The sequence below is a fragment of the Physella acuta genome, unplaced genomic scaffold, assembly GCF_028476545.2.
Source record: "Physella acuta isolate Inbredline_101_S28 unplaced genomic scaffold, ASM2847654v3 ptg001162l, whole genome shotgun sequence".
Lineage (NCBI taxonomy): Eukaryota > Metazoa > Mollusca > Gastropoda > Physidae > Physella > Physella acuta.
Window position 1 is genome coordinate 323,389 of NW_026732679.1, and position 27,945 is coordinate 351,333.

A 27,945-nucleotide genomic window follows, 5' to 3' on the forward strand; every position below is an offset into this window, starting at 1 on the left:
CGTTAATGATAAATATAACACAAATATGCTACGAATGTGACACGTGTAGATTAGCTCAAAAAACAATAAACTTGTCTCATGGTAACAGAACATTATATGTAAACCAACAGACATCGGACAATGTAAGACTATATTAACATATGCTACATGTGTGTAAGATGGTTGGAGGTAGAAAAACTTTTGATATAAATCTTTCGCTGACTTGACAAAATGATCTCGGACAAAATATCTTAAACAAAATATATCACGGACTAAATATCTTAAACAAATTATATCATGGGCAAAATATCTTAAACAAAATATATCACGGACAAAATATCTTAAACAAAATATATCACGGACAAAATATCTTAAACAAAAATATATAACGGACAAAATATCTTAAACAAAATATATCACGGACAAAATATCTTAAACAAAATATATCACGGGCAAAATATCTTAAACAAAATATATCACGGACAAAATATCTTAAAGAAAATATAACACAGACTAAATATCTTAAACAAATTATATCACGGGCAAAATATCTTAAACAAAATATATCACGGACAAAATATCTTAAACAAAAATATATAACGGGCAAAATATCTTAAACAAAATATATATCACGGACAAAATATCTTAAATAAAGTTTATCACGGACAAAGTATCTTAAACAAAATATATCACGGACGAAAATATTTGAACTAAAATTTTATGAACTAAAATTTATAACCAACAAAATATCTCAAACTACATTTTTTTTCTTTTCCTTAGACAATAGATCTATTACGGTATAATCGTGCCTTGAATCAATTTAAGCGCACCATCGTTTGGCTTTAACCTAACCTCGTGACTAAATCCAACTTAGCTTAAAAGTCGATTAGTGTTTGTCGGCTGCTAGGTGTGTTTAGCGTGTAGGTCACGCATTCACTTCTCTATTGATTGTACAAATTGTAAATATCCCGCGATAGCTCAGTTGGTAGAGCGGAGGACTGTAGAGTGATAAAATGGCAATCCTTAGGTCACTGGTTCGAATCCGGTTCGCGGGAATTTTTTTATCATCAATGCTCTAACTTTTAATTTGTTGTTTTGTTTCGAGAAATTTAAAGCGGTTCAATAAAATTAAACAAAAAACAAAAACAAAAAAAACAAAAAAACAACCGAGGTTTGGCAAGAATATGAGAAAAAAATTCCATCATATTTTTAAGGGAACAATTTAGGACAACTCAAAATAATTAAAGATTGAAATTTCAAAAAAAATTTGTCATCAAATTAGCAAGAAATACTTTTTAAAAAGTCTTTTAAAATGTAAAACTGGAACAACGGTTTTTTTGGAGGCATCTTGAAACGTTTATGAATTAATTAGATCTTCAATGAAGCACACACTCTACAAGAAAATTCTTGTACAAATACATATGAGGAGAAAGAAGAAATGACGAACAACGAAGATCATTGTATTATAAATAATGTTTGGTTGCAAAATTTATCTAAAACTAAATCGTCACATTCAATATGTTTGATATATTTCTAAAATGAATTAAAACGAGCCGTTTATACATCCTGTGTATAAAGAGTTCTAAATTCGTTTTTACAAAATATCTCCTCTCGCAATAAAGCCTGACTACATCTTCTTGAAAGATGGCGTCCGTACTCTCCACGTGTCTTATCGTGTTTATTGCCAGTCTGAGATTTTTGTCAAAATGTAGCTCAATTTTTTTTCTTCTTTTACCAGACTAATTGAATATAGTCAGAATGTGGATTTGAAATCGTGATTTAGTTGGTGGGCAAACACTCTACCTCTAGACCACGTAACTCGGGAATTGAAATTTAAATGAAATTCAACAAAACTCAAATCCAAACGCTAACGTTAGTTTAGTTATGTTGTGCTATTTCAAGTATCCGCCTGTCAAAATGTGATGCCAACTTCAGTCAGAGCGAAACACTCAAAAGTGGAAGAAAATATTTTTTTTTATAAAAAACAACTTTGCTTAAAGGTCGTTTAGTGTCGTCTTCTGGGTGTGTTAGTGTGTAAACAATTTACGCCATGTATTATTTTTTTTATTGATTTTACACCAGGTTAATTGAGCTGATCAATACTAACAATCAGATAGAAAGTATGGCTAGTGGCTCCCATCCAAACACCGTCCATTAAAAGTCGGTGCTACTTTTTACAGCATCTACACAACACACATCAAACCTATTGTGCAGTATACACCGGTTATACAACTTATTTTTAAGCGTGCTTTACCGTTTTCACACACTATAAAACGGATATTTACAGGGTTTAATACAGCATTCACGAAGTAATTAATTTGTCGTGGCTCATAGTGACAAGCAGTATTTATTCCAGACTTTTTTCTCCACGAGCAGGGGGGGGGGGGGGGGGTGGGGCACTTGAAATTTTCAAACTAATTAAAATCAAACAAATATTCAAATTACGTAATTAAAGTAAAAAAAATTATAATAATAATAATTAAACTAATTAAAAAATTAAAACTAATTAAAAATTAAAATCAAATTAATTAAAATTTTAAAAATTAAACTAAAAAAAATAAAATTTAAAAATCTATATACTACTAAAACTCAAGTTTGTTTACATGTTTGAATATTTTTTTTTTTTTTTTGTTTGGCTGATCGAGTATTGTGATATGTTCTACTCTATCTGGAGAGCTGTAAAATAGTATGTAGGTAGAGAATATTTTTTTAATGCAGACAGACTGTTAATCACACATTTATTTAAAGACGTTAATTAATTTATTGATTTATTCATAGGTAGATGAACCACATTTTTTTTAAAGATTAAAAAAAAACACTAGACTCGACGGAAACAGTGACGTCACATGATGTGTTTATTTTTTTACATCAATAATGGCGGCCTATCGAAGAAGATTGTGTTCCCATTCCAATGTTTAACGCGTTCTAAAGCTAATTTTCTGTCGGCTTTAACTTTAACAATACGTCCGTTTGCTGTATTTATTACGTTCCAACACTTATATCAATTTTCAACTGTCTTTTTCATTTAGTTTTACGATAAATTTCTCTAGATCTACAATCTGTCCAAGAAAGTTCTTTATAGATCTAGATCTAGAATCTAGGTCAAATCAAAGATTTATTAGTTATAAATACAATAAAAAAAACCAGACTTAAGCACACCAGTCGTAGATCTAGAATATAGATAATTCTATCTAGATTTAGATAATAAAGAGTTTCTATATACTAAACTATTTTAGACCTTTATTATTTTGTATAAGTCTTTGTTTGGAATATGGTAATTTTGAAATGCTGGATCCAGGGCCTATTAGCGTAGCTAATGATTAGATCTAGATCTAGATCTAGCAAGAAAAACTAAATTTAAGACTTAAGCAAACGAGTCGTAGAATCTAGATCTAGATAATTCTATCTAGATCTAGATAATTTCAGACCTTCTTTATTTTATATAAATCTTTGCTTGGCTAATTTAAGACAAAATTTAATTTGAAAGTTACTGCTACTAGACTTAGTTCTAGATCTATGCGCGTAAATCAAGTTGCATAAGGAGACTCAAAGTATAATATAGTATAAAAATTCACTTGTGACGTCACGAGTAAATAGCTAAGTTGGTAGTGTAGTCGGCTCTCATGCGGGTGGCACAGGTTCTAGGCCAATATGGCAATGATATTTTTTTTTCAATTTTTTTTTTAGATGTGAATGATAAAGTTGCCTATCTGAACTTGGCAGGATACAGAACAGGTGAAGTAGAGTTCATCTGTTTCTTTGTCCTAAGCATATGAAAAGATAGTGTGGTCAGAGACATGCTCGGCTGGAATAGTTTTTTTAAACGATAAAAACATGTTGTCTGAGACTTGGCGGGACACTGGGCAGGTGAAGTAGAGTTGAGTAGGTCACCTGTGGCGTCAGTATATGAAGGGATAGTCCGAAATCGGTGTTTTCTTTGTTTTTAAAAGATAAAAAACATTTTTGAATGTGGGGTCTGTTTTTTGTGACGATAAGTGACACTGCAGTAGCGTAGCGAGGAGGGGGGGGGGGTGAGGGGGGGGGGGACATATGTCCCCGGGCGCCGACCTTAGGGGGCGCCAAAATGGGTTGGAAAAATAAATTGAAAGGTTGAGGGGGGTGCAAATCGAAAGTTTGAGTGGGGGGGGGGGGTTCAAATCGAAATCTTGAGGGGGGGGTGCACATCAAAAGTTTGGGGAGGGGGTTGCAAATCGAAATCTTGCGGGGGGGGGGGGCAAATTGAAAAGTTTGTCCCCGGGCGCCGTTAAGGGTCGCTATGCCTCTGAGTGACTGACGTGATGTTTTTTGATGGATGACCACCGAAACCCACAGTTATCCAACGGATGACGGGTAGTCTAGGAAAATTTAAAAATTTAAAAATAAAAAAAAATTAAAATCAATGTAATTAAAATCAAATTAATTAAAATCAAACTAATTTAAAAAATCAAATTTAAATTAAGAAAAATAATAATAATAATTAAACTAATTAAAAAAACAAAAAATTCCACATCCGAGTATTTTACTATATCTCGTTGTACCTGCGGCTGCGCCACCCTCTTCACCCTGCGCCTCATCCTTCACCCTGCGAGTATTTTCCTATATATCTTTGTACCTACGGCCTGCGCCACCCTGCGCCACCCTCTTCACCCTGCGCCTCACCCACCCGTCTCATCCACCCTCACCCAGGTGGGTGGGTGAGTATTTTGCTATATCCCGTTGTACCAGGCTGCTGCGCCACCCAAATACTATCCAAAAGGAACCTAATATACTACTAATTCCTCACTTAAATTAGTCAAGCAGGAAACTGTCCATGGACTAGATGCAGGTCTTTTAATGATCCGTCTAAATCTAAGCAACAAGGGCACTAATGCTTTGCTTTTATTTATTTTAATATCACAATTTATACCGTGACACTGAAATATATAATTTAATGTAAACAATTTTCTTTTAGAAGCATTTTGTTTCGTAAAACAATCAACATTGCTCCATAACATTAGGAACTAAAAAATTTCAAGAAAATAACTATACATACCAATGGGAGCTATGTAGCATAATTTTTTAATTGGAGTCATTTATTTATTTTTGTTTATAATTGCAATTTTTAAAAATTTTCCATTCTATTTGTTTTATACCTGGAGCAAAACAAAAATAAATTCTAGGTATTCTCCCTTGATGGGCGATCTTTGTCACAAGGTCCAACAATGATTCGAGTGGACGCCTTTCGACCACAGGTATTTGGTTACATTTGGCTCGTATAGCGAATCAATTTGTAAATCAAAAGATGAATTAGATAACGAGTCAAATATAGAGTCAGATATAGAGACTAGGTAAGATATCGGCGTTATTTCTACAAGGGCTACTCTATGGGGATACTATTGGAAAAGGAAATGTATTAGATATATAAGTTAAAAATATATTGTACATTTTAAAAAAAGGTTGACAATAACAATTGATTTAAATGAACGAGTTTAAATACTGACAGTGATGTTGAAAGTGCCAGAAATTTTAATACTGTTAGGGATGTTAATATTAGCAGGGAAGTTGATACTGGTAGGGATGTTAATATTAGCAGGGAAGTTGATACTGGTAGAGATGTTGATAGTGGTATTGATGATGATATATGTCTTGATACAGCCAGGTATGTTGATATTTGCAGGTATGTGATGATAAAACGTCGAGATTTATTAAAATCTCAATTTCGATTTTTTGCATGATTACAAAACTTCATCTATAATTCGTATGCGAGAAAGTAAAAAATCCGCTGTATAACATAAACATTAATTTTTTGTGTGTGTTTGTGTCTGCGTAAGTGTGCTTTTTTTTCTTTGCAATTTAATATTTATTTTTTGTAATTCAGTCAATGAGATTAAAGATTTTTTTTTAGCTTACCACTTTAAATATTGTACCGTCTATTTATCGATTGGTTGAATCGTTTTCACAGGACAAAACCTATAATTGGATGTTTATTTAAGACGTCGAGTGTACGCTTTAGAAAATTGGCAGAGACTACACATCACACGCTAGGATTAACAATACACTAAGCCTAACACACTATACATTCCATTACATAATGACGCCATTTGCTGCTGCTACAAGTACAATTTTACTTGTCGTTTTTAATTTCTATGCAACAAGTTTTTCGCTTCCATTTTTGGAGAAAAATTATCATTTGATTGACCTAAGCACAAATAGGCAAGAAGATATTATACCTTCCAATGGGAATGAAGAAGTTGACAAGAAAGAGAAATTCGGCAGTAACGACCTACAGGTGGGTTTATTTTAGCTAGACATGTCAGTCATCTCAACAACTAAATCTGTACAGGTGCTTACGTCATGATAGTGGGCAAGGTTTGAACAATTAGCGATAGAATATGCATGAAAGAATTTTACAATTTGTAGTTTCTTTTTAAGTCTCTGATGAATGACTATTTACAGATACAGTTATCAATATTAACGAAGGCATATTTAATTTCTATTCCAGGGCAGTGTACATCCCTCTCCCGTCCCACCTATTTGGACGCTACTGAGACGTGTTGGAAGGATTCATGATAATAAAACTGAGTCTCTCACACGTCACACGTTGGTTCTAAATGTCAGCCACGACATTGACAGACTGACAGATGACATGCACGACTTAAAGCAGACAGATGCGTCTGACATACGAAATGACATTAAAGTGAAGCGAAATGACATAGAGTTAAAAGACGAAAAAAGCGAAGTTGTCAGAAATAACGTAACAAAAATCGAAGTAAAAAGTCAACTCAGAAAAAGATCAGAAAAGATATGCACACTATCACAGGAAAGAGCACTGATACTTATTAAACGGTAAAGGATTGTTGTTACGTTTAACGGTTTTTTTTCTTTTAAGTTTATGTTGTTTTAAGTAACGTGCCAATGTGACGAGCTTGTCCATTGATTGTATTTTTAAAAAGAAATATTGGATTGAATTAATTGTAATTCTGTATAAATTTTTTAGTAACATTGGCACTACAATTTGTTATACACATGGTTTAAACTAGTTACTGACATTTATATTAGTAAATCATTTTGCCATGTTGACAAGCTTTTACTTAACTTGATTGCTTGCTTTTTCTTATTATTTGCTTCATCATGGATCGAAACTTGTGTGCAAAGTTTCAAATATTTCGACCGGACAGGTTTTTTAAAAACTGGGCACGTTTTCTAGGACTCAATGATAATGCAATTTAAATATATTGTATTGCCTAATTAGAATGCCACGGTTTTAGTACCGACTGTAGAAAATAGTGTTAAGAAACTTTATAAATTGGAATTTAAAAAGAAAAATAATATTTGCAATTATTTTTAAGGTGTACCAAATATTTTAGAAAGGTGTTAAACTTTAAAAAAAAATTTTTCTTTAAACATTGTATGCTATATTATAACTGTAAAAAAGGAAAGATCTATATCACAGGTATTTTAGCAATATTTTAGTTCATACAAAAATCTTTTTTTAGCGCAATTTCCATTCTGGAGAATTGCGTTTATTAACCCGTCATTTCTGGATGGATGAATGGATGGATGGATGGATGAATGAATATATGAATGTGTGTCCGCAGATTTAAGTCGTATCTCCTCCTCAACGAAGCAATATCGAGGACTAGTTCCAAAAGCAAATATGTTAAGCAAGTTACGAGGATAAGCATAGGCCATAAAAATTCCGGGTTTCTTTCATGGATTTCCCGGAAAAGCCAAAAAACCTCGGAAAAAAGCAGTTTTTGGCCCATATCTCGGCAACCAGACCACTTAGCGACTTGAAACATGTACCAATCGATTCCTGCCATAATTTAGAACAATATTGCCTAAGAAAGTTTTCAAAAATATCCTTTCGTTCGGTCACAAAATTTTTTTTGAATTAATTAAAATTTTGACCGAATTAGTAGGCATTTTTTCCAACCACACCACACGCGTCATCACGTTCAATAGCTGCGCCATCGCGTTCCATGGCTGCGCCATCATGTTCAGTAGGCGCGCAATGGTTTTTAGTCATGTAACTCTATTGTAAATAAAACATGTAAAATACTGAAAAAAAAATTAATAAAAAACGTTTTAATAACGAACCAATGGTTTTACTAACCCTGCTCTTGATTTACGCTACGACAGAGCTATTTTTAGATAACATAAGGAAATTGCACTAAAATTGTTCCTAGACTTTTTAATTACCTTGTTTTTGGTAGAAATTGTTTATTAAAAATATGTTGTTGTTTTTTTTAAACCAAGCCTTATTAAATTTTCTATTTCTAATCAGCATTGAGCACGAGTATTTTGAACTAGCAGGTCAGGCTGAGAGGGTAACTGGTGATGATTCACAGGAGGTTGAGTATTACCTTTACAAGTATACATCTGGTGGATTTATCAAGTAGGTTTTTCTCTCACCTTTTATCTTTACGGTGGCGTAGTGTAGCGGGGGAGTCGCCAGCTAGTCTAGAGTTTTGGCTTCTGAATACGTTTAATTATGTTTCGAATTTCGCACTGCTAGATTATATATCAAAATAAAGGTGGTTTGCCTCTAAAATTGCGGCATAAAGTGTTGATATGTAGATTATTGTAAAGGCGTACACATAAACCTTTTCTGATATATTAATCAACTCATTTCAAACACATTTAAAACTTTTAAAATTTAGAACAAATCACGGAGTACATTATGTAGAAATACAACGGCTATAAAACCATCCCATGAAATTTTTAAATTAATTTCACGAATAAAAGATAACTGAAAACATTTTTAAAATTCATCTATATATATATATATATATATATAATTCTCTTCTTGGAGACGTTAGAAAACAAGCTGTAAGCGCGCCTTGCAGTCCCCTCTCTTCCTCTCTAGGAAGTCTGGTGAGCTGTGGTTCACGCTAAATGTTTACAATCGTAGAGCTGGGTTTAATGACGGCTATTAGGGGCGGATAATTTAGTTTGAAACGATTTTAAACTTAGGGGAGGTAACTTACAGGAGGCGGCTTTCACGGGGGGGGTGTAGGGTAGGGGTTGGGGGAAAGGAGGGTGGGGGTAGTATCGTCCTTAACGACCTACTGATAGTGTTTTAAAGCAAATATTTTCAGTGGCAGCATTGGTACTGTCGAATTCACAAATTATGAATTACTGAAAAGTAGAAAATTAAACAACTAAATAGCGGCGTATGATATGCCGCGGGTCAGCTCGTATGAAATAAAAAAAAGCATACTTTGGTTTCAATGTTATATTTATTAGGTCTGAAAAGAAAGAAAGAATTAACAATAGGAAGATTAATTTTTTTCACAGAATGATTTACAGAATTGATAAATGCTATCATCGTGTAAATAGTGTCAGCTATAATAAAAGTACGTATATATATATATATATATATATATATATATATATATATATATATATATATATATATATATATATATAAAATCATTTACTTGATTTAGTTTACGTTCTTTGAATACTTCAATAAAACCAGATACAAACATTTTATTGAATTATTATGGAGAATCATTAAATAATTATTTGAGTAATTTATCAAATAGACTAAAACAACAGACAGTCATTTGAATTAGTTTCATCATACATTTTACAATCACATAGACTACACCTACTCATTGATTTCATAACGATTGATGACCTCTTTACAGGCATAGTACATTAATTAAATATAATTATCAATCAATTAGAGGAGTTTTAAATGTACTTGTATAAGAATATTTACTTACGTGCTCACATTCTAAAGCTACATTTGGCGCCCCTTGCAAGAGCCGAGCATTCGCTATAGGGGGCAGCTCATTTATGGGACCGATATTCTTTGGTAGGAGACCATTTTGTCTGCTCACCTCGTTCTCTAATGATTCAAAGAAGTGCATTTTAGCAAATAAATACGTTAAAGGTAATCCATATCTTAAATGTTTTGTAAGTCAGTAAAGGGGCTAAACACAATTCCTTATATATATATATATATATATATATATATATATATATATATATATATATATATATATATATATATATATATATATATATAATTAGAACTAAAATTATAGTAAACAGTAAAATTAATAATTTCATCAATAAAGAGTAAAATTCTCTTTTCGAACCTGACGTTTCATGGTCCAAATGAAATAGAGTTTACCTGTTTCTGTGCCCTAAGAAAATAAAAGGATAAAGTAGTCAGCACTAAGCTCAGCCCCTGTGCTTTCCATACCGTGAGTCAGGTACCGATCAGAACTGGGTGTTTTGTTTTTTGTTTTTTTTTCCAACAATAGAGTTTATTTAAAAAACAAGTGATCTGTAAATGCACAGACATTATTATAATTTACTGCCCAAAGTATGAGATAATTATTAACATATTTTAATAGACAATTGACTTCTTTGCAATATATGTACACCATTTAGATTTTAGTCCAATTAAGGCATTTGAAAAGTAGCAGTATAAGGTATAATATAAGTATTATAAAGCCTAGGCTTGCAGATATCATTCAACCAGTGTATCAGCCAGATCAGAAAACTTGACCGTCTCTATATCAATTGTAGTGTCCACATCCTTCTTCCCAAGCTGGTGCCAATGGCTACCCCTGCCTCTCTGCGGAAAGGCTCTGTGTGACCCATGATAGCCAAAGGAAATGACAGCGCAGGGGCGGAACTACAGTGCCGCCAGACCCCGCAATGCGGGGGGGCCCACGCCATTTAGGGGCCCATAGCCGACCATAATAAATTTTTTATAGTTAAAAAAAAATAATTTTCTTTCATTTTTTACTTGACGGTAAAAGCTTTTACAACATCTACTATAGATCTACTACAGTAGTGATGTTATACAGTAGCTAACACATGCTGTTGCGTAAAAAAATATATATGCCTGAGCTGTAGTGTGAAAGATAGGCTAACGTTCAAAACACTTCCGTGGCTTATTTCCCTTTTTTAAATAGTTAAAAAGGGCTGCTCTTAAGCTCCTTTTAATATATTTGTACTAAACAAATTAAAAAGCAATTACTTCTCTTAAGTATTATTTTTAAAAAAATATATACTAAAAATTACAGAGCATAAAAAAGATATATATTTAAAACAAATAATATAAATACAAAATAACATAAAAATAAACATAACACGAGAAACCATTACACATACAAAGCTTTCATGTTTTATATTCTTTTGACCGTCTGCAAAGTAGTGGATAGGCAGCATTAACGCAAACTAGTTCTAAACCTAATTAAAATACGAAGCAGACTAATGCGCTCACACACATAATAATAATATGCTGTAATTTGTATAAATTGAAAAAGAAAAGATTTTTTTTTCAAAACCCGATCAGGCCAGAAATGAGTATCTAATGTTTGTATTCTGTGTTTGTATATGTATATATATATATATATATATATATATATATATATATATATATATATATATATATATATATATTCTGGGGCCCAGAATTTTTTTTTGCGGGGTGGCCCTTTTTTTCTAGTTCCGCCACTGTGACAGCGGGTACACTTTTCCCTCTGCCTTTGGATTTCTTTGTCCCTTTAGATTTTACATCTTGACCTTTAGTTTCCACGCCATCAGTTTCCATCAAACAGGAACTTGTACTTGATGTTTCTTTGGACTGAACTTTTGCTCTAACAAAAAAAAAGAGAGAGTTTTGTTTAAATACATTTTGTTATTTTTTTTGTATAAGGTAGATTGATTTTTAAAATTATTGAATTGTTTTTAACTCACTTGGATGAAATGAGCCCATGGAATGTAAAGTTGGCAGGATATTTATGTTGAGACAAGGTGGTCTTTGCGTAACTCAGCTGTTCTAAACTTTTGGTCACAACTTTCTACCAGACAGCGATACATGTCAATTCTTGGACTGAGTATTTGAAAATAAGAGTCATGGTTCTCTTGAAGGTGGATGTCCAGAAGAAAGTTTGAAACAAATGTTCTTTTACATGTAGCACAGGCAAAAGCATGGCTGTTCTGATAATGAGACTCATGGCTGGCTATTGTGGTAAATACTTGGTGACAGCCACTCACTCCACACACAAAACTTTTCTTGGGATCACTGTCATGAGTCATCTCAGTCAGATCACCTCCTTCACTTTGTGGAGCATCGGCATTAAGTGCTGTTTGTTTACTTGTGAAACTAACTTCTTCAGAATATTTGTAAGTGATCTGTGGTCTCCACTCAGCCTCTTCTAGTCTTGTCACCATCTCATGATCTCGAGGGTCACAGTAAGACTGCTTGCCATTAGCACGGTGATAGGCTAAAGTTTCTTTTAAGCTCAGATAATAGTTTACATTTTCCTCACTGCCACCAAACAAAGAGAGTAATTCTGATGCTTTTAGTTCTGGAAAAGAATCACAGGGAATGCTGTTCAATTTCTGCACCTCCATGCCCGAACAATGTTTAATATTAGTGGTAGATGTAATACAGTAATCCAGTTCATTCAATCTGTTAAAATAAGAAGAGATGTTTTAGAATAAATATCAGTGTATTTATTTTTCAGCTATGTTGAAATAGATTTGGTCCATTAAATCATCAATCCTCTCTTGCAAAATGTCCACAATCTCAGCCGCAATAAATAGATGAGTGTCATCAAGATCCTGCAAAACAAATTTTCGACCGAACTCGTTTTTTTTTTCATCCAAATGTAAAAGAAACTGTTTCATTGCTGGATCGCATTCTACAAGGACCCCTTTCGTTACATTCAGCATTTTTGGTGATCAGAACTGGGTGTTAATACATCAAGAGAATCAAGATTTTTAACTTATTTAGTACATTACGATATTTTGTCTGCTTTTTATTCTTTCCCGGAGAGTGAGCAGTTTAAAACGTGTACACGCAAATAACTACTCATGAATAATTAATTGTTACTGTATAAAAAATGCATACAAACTTCCACCACAGCGGTAGACGTCAGGGGGGTCAGTGACCTCGGTATAGGCAACAAGACCGACCCCCTAGAGTTCGACTGCAAGAAGGTTTATCTAGACGGTAACAACGGGGCGTTGTCGCCCTTGATGGACGCTTTCTTCTACGCCACACAAGCACAGCAGATGTTGGAGAGTAGGTACAACCACACACCACACACTGCTAGAGTGTAGGTACAACCACACACTGCAAGATAGTAGGTACAACCACACACTGCTAGCGAGTAGGTACTACCACATACTGCTAGAGAGTAGGTACAACCACACACCACACACTGCTAGACAGTAGGTACAACCACACACCGCTAGACAGTAGGTACAACCACACACTGCTAGAGAGTAGGTACAACCACACACTGCTAGATAGTAGGTACAACCACACACTGCTAGCGAGTAGGTACAACCACACACTGCTAGAGAGTAGGTACAACCACACACTGCTAGAGAGTAGGTACAACCACACACCACACACTGCTAGAGAGAAGTTACAACCACACACCACACACTGCTAGAGAGTAGGTACAACCACACACCACACACTGCTAGACAGTAGGTACAACCACACACTGCTAGACAGTAGGTACTACCACACACTGCTAGAGAGTAGGTACAACCACACACCACACACTGCTAGACAGTAGGTACAACCACACACTGCTAGACAGTAGGTACTACCACATACTGCTAGAGAGTAGGTACAACCACACACCACACACTGCTAGAGAGAAGGTACAACCACACACCACATACTGCTAGAGAGTAGGTACAACCACACACCACACACTGCTAGACAGTAGGTACAACCACACACTGCTAGACAGTAGGTACTACCACACACTGCTAGAGAGTAGGTACAACCACACACCACACACTGCTAGACAGTAGGTACAACCACACACTGCTAGACAGTAGGTACTACCACATACTGCTAGAGAGTAGGTACAGCCACACACCACACACTGCTAGACAGTAGGTACAACCACACACCGCTAGACAGTAGGTACAACCACACACTGCTAGACAGTAGGTACAACCACATACTGCTAGAGAGTATTTACAACCACACACTGCTAGAGAGTAGGTACAACCACACACTGCTAGAGAGTAAGTAGAAATATATAGTTTGTTTAGAGAAACCTAAATTTTCCATCAGCTTTTAAAAATCTCTTACGGAAACAAAGTTATAGAGGTTTGAAAAGGTTTTAGTTTTCACACCTTTTCGTTGTTTCCATGGCTACCATTACTGCTATTAGCGGCTATATATTATTTTTGTCTATAGGTTAACAAATATTAATGTATGAATTTATTAAACACCCAGAAATGTGTTACATTTTTTAAAATCCGTATAATCTATCCTTTAACTCTATTTTATCCAGTTTTTATTTTAACTCTATATCTACCAGAGTGGTTTAACTACACACGCCTGCAGAAGCCACCAATAATGGTCAAAGTTCACTACGGTCTAAATGTGGCCAACGCCTACCAAAACAACATCAGCTTAGAGTTCGGCGACGGCGATGACCATCACACATCGCTAGCCACCTCCCCCAACATAGTCGGACACGAACTGGGACACATGATCCTGTCACGAGACACCACTCTGTATAGCTTGTAGTAAGCAATTATATACAGCAGGGGCGTAGCGAGGGTGGGGGGAGAGGGGGTGCGGATCGCACCGGGAGACACAACTTAAGCGGGGGGGGGGGGTGGGTGACACCAAGGCAAAAAAATAGTAAAATATGTACAGAAAATTCCATTTAATTAAGTGATAAATTAGAGTGTTAAATAGTATTTTAAGAGCAAATTTTACAAATCCCGACAAGGGTGGAGAAGGAGGGGGTGACACCTTGACGAAAACCTGCTAATGATGGAGAAAACATGCTACATCAAGCTGTATTTGTAACCGACTATAGATACAAATCATTTTATTATATCTGAGCATAGTTCAAAGCAATCGCCGTGGGGGTGGGGGTGGGGGGGAGGGAGGAGTGGTGGGAAGTCACATAAACTAAACGTTGCAAAATATGCCTGAGATAAACGGTTTGGTTGAGAATCGTAATAACTTATATGTTAATCCATGTATGTGGGGGGGGGGTAAAAATACATACTTATATATATATATATATATATATATATATATATATATATATATATATATATATATATATATATATATATATATATATATATATAAATATATATAAATATATATAAATATATATATATATTCATTCATTCATTCATTCATTCATTCATTCATTCATTCATTCATTCATTCATTCATTCATTCATTCATTCATTCATTCATTCATTCATTCATTCATTCATTCATTCATTCATTCATTCATTCATTCATTCATTCATTCATTCATTAATCGATTCATTCATTCATTCATTCAGTCATTCATTCATTCATTCATTCATTCATTCATTCATTCATTCATTCATTCATTCATTCATTCATTCATTCATTCATTCATTCATTCATTCATTCATTCATTCATTCATTCATTCATTCATTCATTCATTCATTCATGCATTCATTCATTCATTTATTCATTTATTTATTCATTTATTTATTTATTTATTTATTTATTTATTTATTTATTTATTTATTTATTTATTTATTTATCTATTTATTTATTTATTTATTTATTTATTTATCTATTTATTTATTTATTTATTTATTTATTTATTTATTTATTTATTTATTTATTTATCTATTTATTTATTTATTTATATATATATATATATATATATATATATATATATATATATATATATATATATATATATATATATATATATATATAAAGTAAAGTGCTCGGGTGTCCGATACGGCACTTCCCAACGCCGCAGGTGCTTCGAATTAGGCAGGCTCCTGCCTTGGGGCAATACAACACGGGGGACGGTGCCGGTTGGCCGCAAAATCCACGCAGAGAGGGTCAAAACTGACCTCGACTGACCGGCGCCTTATATGAGCTATATTAAGAAAAAAATTGCCGAACTTGAAATTTTATGAGGTATTAGACCGACCCTGGAGGGTAATAATAAAACATTTTTCCCGTCGGGAAAAAAACTTTATTGTTGTTAGATTTGTCCAGATGCCATTTTTCTTATATAAACAATTGTTTGTGAAAAAGTAAGCAAAGACTACGTTAATATTGGGATATGTTATTTTACTATTTTAAATTAAAAAACCCAAAAATCTCAAAGTATAGCATTAGTTTAAATAAATATTTCGTTATCAATTAAGTTACATATAGTACTGAAATTTTAATAATTAATTGCGAAAGTCAATTTATTATAATATTTGATTTATACTTTTAAGGAAGCCTTTGCAGTTCTAAAAACTTTGCGAGTGATAAGTTTGCGAATACCCCGGTAATGCTTGAATGACATAAAATTACTCAATCTGTTTAACTAAGCTTAGGCCCTAAACACTCCACATAACAGCCAATCACCAATAAATTAATCATTCAAATTCTCAATTATTTTTGAAAACTTAAGCGGAGCTAGGCAGTATGCCTAGTATATGTATATGTATATGTATATGTATATGTATATGTATATGTATATGTATATGTATATGTATATGTATATGTATATGTATATGTATATGTATATGTATATGTATATGTATATGTATATGTATATGTATATGTATATGTATATGTATATGTATATGTATATGTATATGTATATGTATATGTATATGTATATGTATATGTATATGTATATGTATATGTATATGTATATGTATATGTATATGTATATGTATATGTATATGTATATGTATATGTATATGTATATGTATATGTATATGTATATGTATATGTATATGTATATGTATATGTATATGTATATGTATATGTATATGTATATGTATATGTATATGTATATGTATATGTATATGTATATGTATATGTATATGTATATGTATATGTATATGTATATGTATATGTATATGTATATGTATATGTATATGTATATGTATATGTATATGTATATGTATATGTATATGTATATGTATATGTATATGTATATGTATATGTATATGTATATGTATATGTATATGTATATGTATATGTATATGTATATGTATATGTATATGTATATGTATATGTATATGTATATGTATATGTATATGTATATGTATATGTATATGTATATGTATATGTATATGTATATGTATATGTATATGTATATGTATATGTATATGTATATGTATATGTATATGTATATGTATATGTATATGTATATGTATATGTATATGTATATGTATATGTATATGTATATGTATATGTATATGTATATGTATATGTATATGTATATGTATATGTATATGTATATGTATATGTATATGTATATGTATATGTATATGTATATGTATATGTATATGTATATGTATATGTATATGTATATGTATATGTATATGTATATGTATATGTATATGTATATGTATATGTATATGTATATGTATATGTATATGTATATGTATATGTATATGTATATGTATATGTATATGTATATGTATATGTATATGTATATGTATATGTATATGTATATGTATATGTATATGTATATGTATATGTATATGTATATGTATATGTATATGTATATGTATATGTATATGTATATGTATATGTATATGTATATGTATATGTATATGTATATGTATATGTATATGTATATGTATATGTATATGTATATGTATATGTATATGTATATGTATATGTATATGTATATGTATATGTATATGTATATGTATATGTATATGTATATGTATATGTATATGTATATGTATATGTATATGTATATGTATATGTATATGTATATGTATATGTATATGTATATGTATATGTATATGTATATGTATATGTATATGTATATGTATATGTATATGTATATGTATATGTATATGTATATGTATATGTATATGTATATGTATATGTATATGTATATGTATATGTATATGTATATGTATATGTATATGTATATGTATATGTATATGTATATGTATATGTATATGTATATGTATATGTATATGTATATGTATATGTATATGTATATGTATATGTATATGTATATGTATATGTATATGTATATGTATATGTATATGTATATGTATATGTATATGTATATGTATATGTATATGTATATGTATATGTATATGTATATGTATATGTATATGTATATGTATATGTATATGTATATGTATATGTATATGTATATGTATATGTATATGTATATGTATATGTATATGTATATGTATATGTATATGTATATGTATATGTATATGTATATGTATATGTATATGTATATGTATATGTATATGTATATGTATATGTATATGTATATGTATATGTATATGTATATGTATATGTATATGTATATGTATATGTATATGTATATGTATATGTATATGTATATGTATATGTATATGTATATGTATATGTATATGTATATGTATATGTATATGTATATGTATATGTATATGTATATGTATATGTATATGTATATGTATATGTATATGTATATGTATATATATATATATATATATATATATATATATATATATATATATATATATATATATATATATATATATATGGTGCGCGGACCTTTGACCACAGGTGCTTTGACCATAGGGGGTTTGACCATAGGGGGTTTGACCACAGCGGAGCTTTGACCATAGGGGCTTTGACCATAGCGGTGCTTTGACCATAGGGGGTTTGATCATAGGGGGTTTGACCATAAGGTTTGCACTTACAAACGCGTGACCCGTCCTGGCGTTCTCTGTGTAGCCAAAACTCGTGGCCACGATACAACAAAGTTCTTTTACCTTTTTTCGACGTGCTATACTCTCCAAGATTCTCCATGGTTTTGACATAGAGTAGTTTAGATGACTTGCATTTATACATGATGATATAACATATTATTACATCATGTCGAAATTTAAAATATAATTTAGCAACTTTTAAAATAAATCCTTACCATAATGGACAGCATTGGACAAACCACCTGAGATCAAACACACTATGTGGACAAAACACCTGAGATCAAACACACTATGTGGACAAAACACCTATGATCAAAGCCGGACACAGCGCTTGTGATCAAACACCAGTTGATAGACCACCTGTGATCAAAGACCCTCTGCTGAGAAAACACCTGTGGTCAAACCCCCTATGGTCAAACCCTCTATGATCAAACCCCCTATGGTCAAAGCACCGCTATGGTCAAACCCCCGCTGTGGTTAAACCCCCTATGGTCAAAGCCCCTATGGTCAAAGCTCCGCTGTGGTCAAACCCCCTATGGTCAAACCCCCTATGGTCAAAGCACCTGTGGTCAAAGGTCCTAGGACCATATATATATATATATATATATATATATATATATATATATATATATATATATATAAATATAAATATATATATATATATATATATATATATATATATATATATATATATATATATATATATATATATATATATATATACATGAGAACATTTAAGACGACCACCAACATTCGGTTTTGTTTTTAAAACTACTCCTACGTGTCTTGAATAGCCCAGTAACACCTGCAAGTGGAGGCTTGTCTGAAGCTTTCGCTGACATCTTCGGTAAGACGGTGGAGTTCTACATCTTCGGGATGTTCGACTGGTCTACTGGCAGCTGGGTGACCAAGAGCGGCCTACCGTATCGCTATATGGATACGCCGGACATGCAGTTCCAAGAGGACCTGGTACACAAAAACAGCGGACACTACAACGGCGGGGTCTTCTCACGTGTGTTCTACCGAATGGCCAAGTTCTGGGGGATCAGGTAGTCACGTGATTTAATTTGATCTTGTTCTGGTGGCGGTTTGTTAATTTCTAAGCGCTGAGTATAGGTGTGACATTCACATCATCATCTTTTCCTGTTCGTGCCTAATACATATGGGGCAAATGAAGAAAAGTTCATCTCGGCATATGAAAGGATAGTGTGATCAGCATTACACCCAGACGACTTTGTTTGCCTAACGTAAGCCAGGTACCAATCAGAGCTGGGTGGACTCAAGGGCACCATGCTTTCTCGAGTCATAACAGAGATCCGAACTCGAGGCTAGTAGTCAAACCGTTACCGAGGTGTAAAAAGGTTTACCAGCAAGGAAGGCCAAGGGAGACGTGGAGGCGCAGGGCGGGGAAGCAGCTGGCAGAGGCAGGACTGTCATGGGGGACTGCCAGGATAATTGCAGTAGACTGACAGAAGTGTAAAGAGCTTTCTGTGGCGGCCCCATGTATCTTGGGCACAAAGAGAAAAAGATCATGATGTCCCTGAGATGTGATATTACGTCACGATTTTTTCTAACTGATTGTCATGCACTGAATTGAAGCCAACCTGTGTTTCTTGTATGATCAACAATGCAAAAATCAACCAAACAAAAAATCAATTAACATTATTATAAAAAAAAAAACCTCACAATTTACTCATAATTCACCTTTCATTTACATTCTCTGATGTAAAGATTCACTTAGCTCTTACTGGCTTGTCTTAGTGTTAGAGTAATGATAATCTTGTGAGTGTATCGCTAATGACTGGCTTGTCTTAGAGCAATGATAATCTTGTGAGTGTATCGCTAATGACTGGCTTGTCTTAGTGTTAGAGTAATGATAATCTTGTGAATGTATCGCTAATGACTGGCTTGTCTTAGTGTTAGAGTAATGTTAATCTTGTGAGTATATCGCTAATGACTGGCTTGTCTTAGTGTTAGAGTAATGATAATCTTGTGAGTGTATCGCTAATGACTGGCTTGTCTTAGTGTTAGAGTAATGACAATCTTGTGAGTGTATCGCTAATGACTGGCTTGTCTTAGAGTAAAGATAATCTTGTGAATGTATCGCTAATGACTGGCTTGTCTTAGTGTTAGAGTAAAGATAATCTTGTGAGTGTATCGCTAATGACTGGCTTGTCTTAGAGTAAAGATAATCTTGTGAATGTATCGCTAATGACTGGCTTGTCTTAGTGTTAGAGTAATGATAATCTTGTGAGTGTATCGCTAATGACTGGCTTGTCTTAGTGTTAGAGTAATGATAATCTTGTGAGTGTATCGCTAATGACTGGCTTGTCTTAGAGTTAGAGTAATGATAATCTTGTGAATGTATCGCTAATGACTGGCTTGTCTTAGTGTTAGAGTAATGATAATCTTGTGAATGTATCGCTAATGACTGGCTTGTCTTAGTGTTAGAGTAATGTTAATCTTGTGAGTATATCGCTAATGACTGGCTTGTCTTAGAGTAATGATAATCTTGTGAGTGTATCGCTAATGACTGGCTTGTCTTAGTGTTAGAGTAATGATAATCTTGTGAGTGTATCGCTAATGACTGGCTTGTCTTAGTGTTAGAGTAATGACAATCTTGTGAATGTATCGCTAATGATTACAGAGCCACAATGGAGTCCCTTATGATCGCTAAAAATATGTTCTGGAACTACAACATGAGCAGATATGACTCGATAGCCTGCAGCATACTCAGGGGCGGCTACTACGCTGGATTAGAGTACGTGTCTTGATATACTTATTTTAAGACCATACAAATGTAAATCTAATTGATAATCTGGTAAAATGATCAGTAGGGATACAAACTTTTCCAGATGACTGCAAGTGTATGTGATAATCTGATAAGATGACTAGCACATATCAGGTGCACATCGCTTACTACATTGGGATTGACGATTAAATATATCGGTTCGAAAATGTATTTAATAATTTTACCTTACAGATAATTTATTAATTAATAATTAATTTTAATGGAGGCATTTGTTCTTTAATTTTAAATTTATCTATCTATCTATATATATAAAAAGCAATGTAAATAATATATGTGTCTGTGTGTCCTTTATGCATTACTACACCTCTCATCACATCGCCGTGAAACTTTGGGAAGTTGTTGACAATATTCCAGGGGAGGTTTCTGCGAAAAAAAAAATTTCAAATTCGCAGGGGTGGCGCCCTGGCAGGGCGCGATTTGTTTTTCTCTATATACCGTATATAAAAATAAAAGTCGATTTTGGTTTGGCATCGTTCATTCGATAGCCATGAGACTGTGGGGAGTTCATTATACCACTCTAGGGAAGGGTTCTGTAAAAAAATAATTTTAATTTCGCAAGGGCGGCGCCACGGGAGGGTCCTATTTTTCTCTATATACGGTATATAAAAATAATAAAAGTGAATTGCAGTGACACCGGTCATCCGATAGGCATGAAACTTTGGGGAGTTCATCATAAAACTCTAGGGAAGGGTTCTGTAAAAAAAATCCTTTTTTAATTTTGCAAGGGCGGCGCCACGGGAGGCTGCAATTTTTCTTTATATACGGTTTATAAAAATAAAAGTCTATTTCGGTTTCACATCGTTCATCCATGTAACATGAAACTTTGGGGGAATGTTTAAATCATTCAATGGTAGGGTTCTGCAAAAAATATTGTTTAATATTGCAAGGGCGGCGCCCCCAGGGGGGAGCGATTTTTTTTTCTCTATACACTGTATTTAAAAAATAAAACTCGGATGCGGTTCATCCGAGTGCCATGAAACTTTAGGAAGTAGATGAGAATACTCCCGAGAATATTTCTGCGAAAAAGAAAACTAAAGTTTCTTATGGGCGGCGCCATATAGGGTACAACTTTCGTCAATACACGGTTTAGCGCCCAGAGTTTTAGAGTGACTATGTTGGCACTTGGCACCCGTTAATCGAGCGTCCTGCATAGCGAGTAAAGGGTACTACTATATTCAGCGGTAAAACTACAACAGTCTTCTAAAAATAACTTTGTAACGCGAGGAAATCCTTCTGTACAGTTTCGTCACCTTGCCAAAGATGAAAAAATAACGTTTTGAATATGAGGAGCCTACTGTAGAGTTTCGCCTCTTTGCGAATGATGCAAAAAGCATCTACTATTAGACAATCCAGTCAGAAATTGAGATCGAGCATCTAATAATAGACCATTAGTAACGCTAGCATATTGCATCAGTCACACTGGTGTTTAAAACATGTCAAATACTTTTTTACGTGTTATAGAAAAAAAGCCTGTTCATTTGTTGCACTTTAGCGAATGATGAAATCTGCATCATTATAAACAGGATGCTATTTGGCACGATGGCGCCTATTACTTTTAAGGAGCCAGGGGTCGTACGCTGCGACTATGCGGTAGTGTAATCGGGGGTGGGGAGGGGGGGGGGGGGTGGGGGGCCCTGAGAACGCTCCTGTACGTCTCTGACACATGGGCGGTCACCGAAGTGTGTTCTAACATATTATTTCGGTGAGTGATTAATGTACACTCAATGTTTTCATGCGGTAGTGTAGGTAAACCCGTGTCCCGATATATATGATAGAAGCGCAGGCATTGTTTACATTTAGAAAAAACGGTCACGCGTCTAAGAACATATGATTGGTAACGCGTTGGTGAAATCCTTCTAATACAATTCATCAAACCTTCTTCTATCCCCGCGGCAACGCGCGGGGGACGGGTACGCTAGTATATATATATATATATATATATATATATATATATATATATATATATATATATATATATATATATATATATATATATATCGATGGTCTCGGTCGCAAACCGTCTAACTACGAAAATGTAAATTTTACAGTCCAGACAAAAAACGGATTATTTCATTATTAATCGCTCTAATACAAATTTTATTTAATGATATGTGCGAAGAAACTCTCTACCGACTACACTGTAGCGTTTTAAAATGAGTTTAATTAATATTTACAAAATTATAGAAGGTTTAAAAGATAGTCGGTTTTGCTCGGTCTAAAACTCTCGGTGCAAACCGTCTATCTGTGCGCGCGCAGACTTAGCTGTTTCGAACCGAGAAGTTTGGTCTCAGTCGCGTTCGTTCGTTTTGTCCAATGAACGTGATTTAGTTATTTTTATGTTTTTAAGTTATAATTAGCACTTCATAATATTTAGATTATAGTTTTGGGCTCATATTTTAATTATTTGAATTTATTCTACTTTATGGGGTCAGTTTAATTTTAGTAGAGATGTTTTAGTATAGTTTTATCGCTTTCGACTGTTTATTCATTATGGCTGTATATAACACTAGACTTGTTAACTGTTGAAGGTTATGCTTTATGTATTACAATTGCCAGCTATCTGCTAATTCCCTTTGAAGTGGATAATAGCATCATGGTTGTACTGCAGTGCACGAATATTTGTCGCATTGAATTCTTGATAGGCCTGACTGTTCTTTTGAGAGTGGCTGGTCTCTTGTATGGTAAGACTGGCCTTTTTTAGAGAGGTTGGTGTCTATTGTCTGTTATTTGAGGTTCGTCTATGGTACAGAGTTTCTTCCAGGCATCTTTTGGGGGGGGGGGGGGTTTGCCCCCCCCCCCCCCCCCCCCGAAAATTTCAAGTGCCCCCCCGGAGAAAAAAGTCTGGAAGAAACACTGAATATTTGGCGGTTTGTTCAAATGATTATATCTCGATAATCATTCTACATATGTCTATAATATTTTCAGGCATTATGGGGAATCATACTGGCTTTTGATTTATGTAAAAAAAAAGAAAATCGAATTTTTTTGAGTAAGACGGTTCGCTACCGAGACCATCGATATATATATATATATATATATATATATATATATATATATATATATATATATATATATATGTATATATATATATATATATATATATATATATATATATATATATATATATATATTCGTTTGCTATATTCGCACTGATTTATTTTAGTTTATTGTTAAGATATGTATTTTAGCGCATTTATTTTTTTAATACGTATCTTGTAATTTAGTCTTTGAAATATCGCATAAATGATACTATTTTAAAAAAAAATTATTATTTACTAGCTATTCTCTTTTGATACGTCCCATGCCTTTCAGGTTACATGAAAAAAATTTAGACATAAAGCTTTGAAAAAGAATCTACTTCTATTTTCAGCATGTATGAAATTGAACGTTTTTTTAAAACAGTTGGTATTGACACCACTAACCTCTGTCCCATTGAGAGGTGAGTCTTTACACCGTCTCTATCTTTTAATGTAACGCATAATTGAACGATGAGTCTCTACCTAGACTATCTTTTAATGTAACGCCTGAATGAACAGAGATTATATACACCGTTTCTATCCTTTAATGCAAGGGTCTCCAAAATTCGGCCCGCGGACCGCATGCGGCCCGCGAGGTTCTCTCGTCCGGCCCGCACACACGGAAAAATTGTTTGTTAGAGGTTGCTGAGGAACTTTGCTCAGAAAATTCAAAACACTTTGAAAATGTAGTTTTGAGTGCAATTACCATGAGTTAAAACATTATGACTCAAATAGCGAAAAATGCAATGGACGAATCGCTGGACAGCTGTTGAACTCTCAACTGCTTGTGTTCATCAGATGTGTGGATGAAGACATGAACATAACACAAGAGCTGGCTTCCCTACATAATATGTATGGCACTGTTACTGGAGAGGATATAAGCAATGAGTTTAAGAAAACATTTGCTGATTATAACTTGGACTGAACTAACCTCAGTTACCTGACTTTTGGGGGGAGAAAAGTACACGAGTGGCATAAAAAAAGCCTTGTTTCGACAAGTGAAAGAGAAAAACATTCTAGAACCAATCTTCCTGCCCTCTATTATTCACCAGTAAGCTTTGAGTGCTAAATATATGGACATTAGCAGTGTACTAAATCCTGTGGTGAAGATGGCGAATTTAATTTAGTCACATGTGCTCAACCATAGACAGTTCAGAGACATGTCGAAAGAAACAATCACATAATCGCAAGATTTCCCATATTACACAGCAGTAAGATGGACAAGTTGCGAGAAAGTTCTGAGCAGAGTATTTAAGTTAAAAAAGAAATAGGTGACATCGTGGAAAGTAAAGGCAAGCCACATACATTAATGTCTGATGAAGAGTGGGTATAGAAATTGGCCTCTGTTGCAGACATAATTAGTCATTTACATTTTCTGAGCCTAAAACTACAAGAGAGGGAAATCTAGTTTCTTATCTATACACCCACCTAAAGGCCCTTAGATCCAAACTTGTCATGTTTTCGGAACAAGTACAGGCCAACAACTTGACGCACTCTCAGCAGTGCAAGGTCTTTACGGCTGAAGCAACCACTGAGTTCCCCACATCATTTGCATGCGAGATAATCAAAGACCTCTAGCTGCAGTTTCAGTCGCGGTTTTCTGACTTGGATTCAAAGGCAGAAGAAGTGAGACTATTTCAAACCCATTTGAAGCAAATTTGGCCAGTTGCACAGATGAACTGCAGCTGGAGGTCATTAGAGGCACGTTAACAGAAGGACAGGTATGTTTTTACAAGATTTTGCACAAAGAAGACTTTTCTTATATTAAAACTTTTGCATCAAAGTACCTTTCAAATTTTGGGACAACATACCTGTGTGAACACAAATTTTCAAGAATAAGATACGTGAAGAACAATTTGCGAGCAAACTTGGACCTCCAGTGTGTTGTCAGTTGCCGACAGTGTTTCTTTCAGATATTTTTCTTCGGGAGGGGGGCACTTGAAATTTGTGTATATTTCTATATACATTATATTTAGTTGGGGGGGGGGGGGGCTCCATAAAACCGAAGAAATGCCTTAAAGAAACTCTGGCCCCCAATCTGTTATTTGATAGTTGATGCGGCCCTCAGGCTGAAAAGTTTGGAGACCCCTGCTTTAATGTAACGCATGATACTTGTTTTGAAATGCATGTACTAAAGTTACAAACAGAACATGATTTTACCTTGGGTCAATCATCTGTATAGATAGACGGGGTCTGATACATGGGAAAAATCTGGCTCTTTTCAACTTATGGCCCAGCTTTTGTGCTTCGATTTCCAATGCGGAATCATCCAATGGTTTATTAGTTATTAGACTATGGAGTCATTTTATCAGACAGTTCACTTATTTTTGTGTTCATCTATCAATATCAAACCTAAATCTGTGATGTCAATCAAATGTCATAACCAGAATATCAAACCTAATTCTGTGATGTCATTAAAATGTCATAACCAGGATATCAAACCTAATTCTGTGATGTCATTAAAATGTCATAACCAGGATATCAAACCTAATTCTGTGATGTCATTAAAATGTCATAACCAGTATATCAAACCTAATTCTGTGATGTCATTACAATGTCATAACCAGTATGTCAGTCACGAGGTTTAATGTCAGAGCTGTGACCAAGATCAAAGTTTCCTGCCGACGCCGTCCCTTCTTCCAACTGTACGACGCCAACCACACGTACATTGTAGTGATGTCGAACCCAAAAACGGTAAATGTTGTTGTGGTCACGTGTTGCCCGTGGTTGATAATTGACACATTAATTATTTATATTTCACAGTTGTGATTTATGTAGAGTGTTTCACGTGTAGTTAATTTTAATGGGAAAGTTCACCAAACCATAGTTGGGTGCCGATTTGTATGTCATTGACGCCATTTATGTAGGAGGTCTCTGTATAGTCAATGTAACTTGGCACATCAGTATATGGATACGCACATTTGTCAGGTCTATTTATATGTGAGGATAGTTGTCACGTATATTTATAGGTGAGGATAGTCGTCACGTATATTTATAGTTAAGTATGGTTGTCACGTCTATTTATAGGTGAGGATAGTTGTCACGTCTATTTATAGGTGAGGATAGTTGTCACGTCTATTTATAGTTAAGTAGGGTTGTCATGTTTACTTATAGTTAAGTATGGTTGTCACGTCTATTTATATGTGAGGATAGTTGTCACGTCTATTTATAGGTGAGGATAGTTGTCACGTCTATTTATAGGTGAGGATAGTTGTCACAACTGACCGACAAGGACGAAAACCACTACAACGGCCTGGACTGGGGACGCTCAAGGTGAAGGACACGTCTCTTTGCTGTGGGCCTGTATACATTCACTTCAGCACTGGAGTTTTGGCAGAGAAACGGGCTGAAATTAGAGCACGCTATGAAGATTAGATCCAATGCCATATGTTGATGGCTGAAAATACATATCTTCATGAAGATTAGACTAATGTCTTTTGCTGATATTCGAA

The 27,945-nt window shown here is 34.0% G+C and overlaps 1 protein-coding gene and 1 non-coding gene across 2 annotated transcripts; both read left to right on the forward strand.

Moving 5' to 3' along the window:
- The first annotated feature begins 946 nt into the window (after nucleotides 1-946).
- Trnay-gua (transfer RNA tyrosine (anticodon GUA)) lies at nucleotides 947-1,034 on the forward strand. The gene is given in 2 exon segments: nucleotides 947-983; nucleotides 999-1,034. It is a non-coding gene; the product is annotated as a tRNA-Tyr (tRNA).
- Nucleotides 1,035-6,026: 4,992 nt separating this feature from the next.
- LOC131956584 (uncharacterized) lies at nucleotides 6,027-27,882 on the forward strand. The gene is made up of 12 exons (XM_059321108.1): nucleotides 6,027-6,247; nucleotides 6,461-6,804; nucleotides 8,246-8,356; nucleotides 9,259-9,317; nucleotides 9,710-9,862; nucleotides 12,860-13,018; nucleotides 14,286-14,496; nucleotides 19,459-19,713; nucleotides 21,312-21,425; nucleotides 24,847-24,915; nucleotides 27,061-27,187; nucleotides 27,695-27,882. The coding sequence occupies exons 1-12, from the start codon at nucleotides 6,050-6,052 to the stop codon at nucleotides 27,866-27,868; spliced, it is 1,974 nt and encodes a 657-aa protein (XP_059177091.1). The 5' UTR covers nucleotides 6,027-6,049; the 3' UTR covers nucleotides 27,869-27,882.
- The last annotated feature ends 63 nt before the right edge of the window (nucleotides 27,883-27,945 follow it).

Bases quoted from the DNA above. Each gene is read 5' to 3' on its own strand.
- LOC131956584 (XM_059321108.1), top strand. From the start codon at position 6,050: ATGACGCCATTTGCTGCTGCTACAAGTACAATTTTACTTGTCGTTTTT. The intron at 19,714-21,311 runs GTAGTCACGTGA...TAATGATTACAG, and splicing joins GCCAAGTTCTGGGGGATCAG to AGCCACAATGGAGTCCCTTA. The intron at 21,426-24,846 runs GTACGTGTCTTG...TTCTATTTTCAG, and splicing joins GGCTACTACGCTGGATTAGA to CATGTATGAAATTGAACGTT.